Source organism: Atta cephalotes (assembly GCF_000143395.1).
Source record: "Atta cephalotes unplaced genomic scaffold scaffold00010, whole genome shotgun sequence".
Lineage (NCBI taxonomy): Eukaryota > Metazoa > Arthropoda > Insecta > Hymenoptera > Formicidae > Atta > Atta cephalotes.
The window spans coordinates 6640042-6643973 of NW_012130074.1; the positions used below are offsets into that span (position 1 = coordinate 6640042).

At 31.4% G+C, this 3932-nt stretch overlaps 1 protein-coding gene across 1 annotated transcript in view; it reads left to right on the forward strand.

The window, feature by feature from the left end:
• The window catches only part of LOC105627833 (probable G-protein coupled receptor Mth-like 1), a 166539-nt gene that overhangs the window by 71514 nt on the left and 91093 nt on the right, over positions 1 to 3932 (forward strand). The window contains exon 4 of the mRNA XM_012209111.1: positions 738 to 816. Within this exon, the coding sequence (XP_012064501.1) occupies positions 738 to 816 (79 nt within the window). The remainder of the gene's footprint in view (positions 1 to 737; positions 817 to 3932) is intronic.

Consider the following 3932-nt stretch of genomic DNA (forward strand, 5'->3'; position numbering starts at 1 on the left):
AGAGAGANAGAGAGAGAGAGAGAGAGCGCATACAAAGTAATTCGCTATTAAACTTCGCTATTAACTTGTGAGTGAAAATTTGCATACATTACTATGACTAAAATATCCGACTGAAGCAAATTTCAAACAACCAACTATTAACGGTGGTTGTATCACAAAATGACTTTTTTAAAGATATGTTTGAAGCTTTTACTATTGAAGATGATGATCTTCTCTATACATACTTATCATTTTAAGGAGAGGGGAAGGGGAGGTAACCAGGCATGTTCAAAAGATAATCGCATTTGAAGTTAGTATTTTTAACATGTGGTAAACAAGAAGCGACAGTATATTTTAAATTATAACGTAAAAACGATATTTAGAAATTCACTCAAAAATTAAAGGATTATAAATATATAAATATAATACGATAAATATAATACGAATTTCCTAAACTGAAGAAAATGGTGAATAACCAGGCAAATATTAATTTTTAACTACACACGCACACGCGCGCGCACACACACACACACACACACACACACACACACACACACACACACACACACAGAGAGAGGCCATAATACAACCCCCTTAACTTGATTTTTTTTTAAATCAATGTTTAATAATTAAAATTATTTAAATTGTAAAAGTAAAATATTTGTCTCATACAATATTCTTCCAAAAGAAAGAAAAGTAAATCTTTCTTAAACCTCTTTAAATATTTGTAAAACTAATAAGACTTGTTATGTTTTCAGCGATTATGGCACACTTTTTCTTCCTGGCTGCTTTCTTCTGGCTGAATACGATGTGCTTCAACATCTGGTGGACATTCAGGTGAGTCGTGATTCATTTCCCGTTTTCATTGTTCCGTTTCCAAGAGATAAATGTGTTTTCAAGCGTGACTTAAAATGTATTACTTACGATGTACTTACGCGCAACCGTTATTTGATAACGACTGTTACAAAGTTGTGAAAGATCGTCAGGCAAGCAGACAGAGAGGTCTCTGACTTCGTATCACGAATATCTAAAACTTCGAGAGTGATGCTTTGGAGGGTCGTAAAATTGCGCTACTGCCGTCGAAGAATAATCGGAATTTGCGGAATGCCGTTATACCTCGCGACGTTATCGATAAAAATGTTTAAAAAAACAAAGGGAAAAATGCTTTGGAACAGTACAGACATTCCAGTCGTCGATCTGTTGCGTAATAGAATGCCGTACAGATCACTGACGCATATATTATTAAGTAAAGCGAGGCAGTTAACGTTATATAGAGAGATTATAGCCAATTCCTATATACGATTCGAAAGGAATTCTGAATTATCGGGAAATTGAAGTAAACCACAACCGAAAGTTTAGCAAAAATGAGATACGCGATAGATATTTATCTCGTAAATAAATAGAACGCGGATTTATTGATTTGATTTAGTTAACATCGGTTTTCTAGAACAACAAAATGCCTAATTATCCCGACGAATATCGATGCTCGATAATGGCGAAATAAATTCTAATTAACATGTCGCTTCATTATAGTCCGAAATAATTATACAATGCGGATAAATCATCCGTACGCAAGCAGATGATTATAATAATTTAACTAAATTTCAGAGAAATTCTATACATTTCTTGCCTACGGCTCGTTGTAACTAATTAAAGTCCGTTCATCCATACGTAATTATGAAAAATATTGGATCACATGAGAGAACGTACAAATCACAAACGCAATTATATCCTCGTTTATGATCGCATAATCATTCGGATTAAAACAGACTACACAAAGTAAAATCGTTCTTATAATTTACATAATAAAATGTTCTGATCAATATTTCCTCAGAATATTTCTAGACAAAAATATATCAGCTTTTGTAACAAATTAACCCATTAATTGTCAAATTTTTACTTTTTATTTGAAAAAGTTTTAATTGAATGATGAATAAATGATTATTGATATCAAAAATAAAAATTTGATAAAATTCACAAATGAAGACCACAGGCAATTAGTGGATTAAAAATAAAAAGCATTTTCCGCAAACTGCTGAAGAGTAATGAATCAATATTTGTTCAATAAATTATTATATATGAATTGCAAGAGATTTAAGTACGTAAATAGCATTTTAAGATTTAATAATCGTAAATTTTAATGTAAGAATGAAAAATTATATATTTTTATGTTACTCGTATACACATTTCATACACTGAAAAAAATTTCGTAAATCTAAGTAATATTCCTTATTGCAAATAAATATTTACTAAATGTGTATTATTTGATTTAAATATTACTTTTTTTTTAAATAAATATTTATTTGCAGTAAAGAAATGTTTATTTAATTACTTAGTTATTATTCAAGAAAATATTACTAAAATTTAGAATTTTTTCAATATATATAGATCTTATGCAACTGCTTAGTAATTTTTATTCGGAATATTAAATCTTTTAATAAAATGAGCTTTAAATGAGTCTTAAAAATGTTTTTTTATACGCATCATGATCTATAATAGAAAGATACATAAATACTCTGATTACTAGCAAGTACAATAGATTGCTGTCGCGATGAAAGCTTTGCTCGTTGGGGGAACCGAATGCACGAGAGATTGGATCAGGATCACTCGGTCGACTGGTTAATGCGATGCAACACGGTCACCATAACGGGTCTCTTCCTCGTCTCGCTGCCGATACTCATGGTTCCACTCTCTTTTCTGTTTTATTTCTTTTTCGTTTATCCTCCCTTTCCTCATCGTGTTTCTTCGCGCGTTATTTTCATCACGTCTTCTCGATCGAGAAGTTATCCACCGTCTGCATCTCGCCACGCGTAATTATCTACGCTTGCAGCTCGACGTATCGACTTACAATATATACACTCGGTACGAGATAAATTGATAACAATTTGGCTTATGCGATCATAAGCGATGTTCAGAATTCAGAAAAATTTGCGTACGATTAACTTTTGTATTGATTTTTATATTTTAACTTTTATATTTTGCCATTAAATTAAGTTATGAATGAAATTGGTTCTGTATTAATGATTTTTTTTAATTTAAAGAGATACGTTTGAAATATTTTTTAATGAAAAGTAGAGATTTTTATACTCTCATTTTGCGGTCAAAATGTAAAAATATTAAAAGAAAGAATTGGAGACTGTAGTGCATTCTACAATGAGTTGCAATTATCTTGTCAGTCGTAATGCTCCGCATTAGCCAATCAGATCTAGCATTGATAATTACTATTGATTCTTCTAATTAGTTATCGCGAAGCATTGCGACTGCATCGAGGTGTTTGTGACGCATGTAAAATATCTTCCAAAATTTTCACATTTTCAACTTCATATCTGAATATTTTATATAATGGCTTTTTCTATTTTTCCATGTAATGAAAACTCAAATTAGCAAAGATAAAAATTTCAATAGGACATATTTCTGTTTTATTAAAATGTTCAATTCATTAATTAGTACATGAAAAATAAGTTTTTTTTCGTTATCAAAAGTTTATTGTTGTTGGTTTTATAATATTTCTTATGTGCGTTTAAACTAGATAAATTTTCAAAAATGACATTTTTTGCCGTTGTAATTAAACAACATGCGATATTTACCGTATTTTCAACATTTAATTACGCTAGACCGATTTTTGGACATAATATTACAAATCGATGCAATACAATGTTTCGACTCCAATTGTGACATAACACGAAACTTGTTATTATCTCGTAATGTACCATGTCAGTTTGTCCGTAACAGAAACAAACATGTTATTCGCGTAACATTGATACGGTAAATTGGCCGTGGGTAATGATATTCCCAATTTTTCGCAGATTGGAGACAACTGCAATATTTAAACGCCCGCGGTAAGCCGCGGTAAGCATTTGTATCAACGACCCTGACTTATCATGACCAATGCGGTTCGATGAACTTGCACTCTCACGTCGTTCACACTTTTATTTCACGTCTCTCTCTCTCTC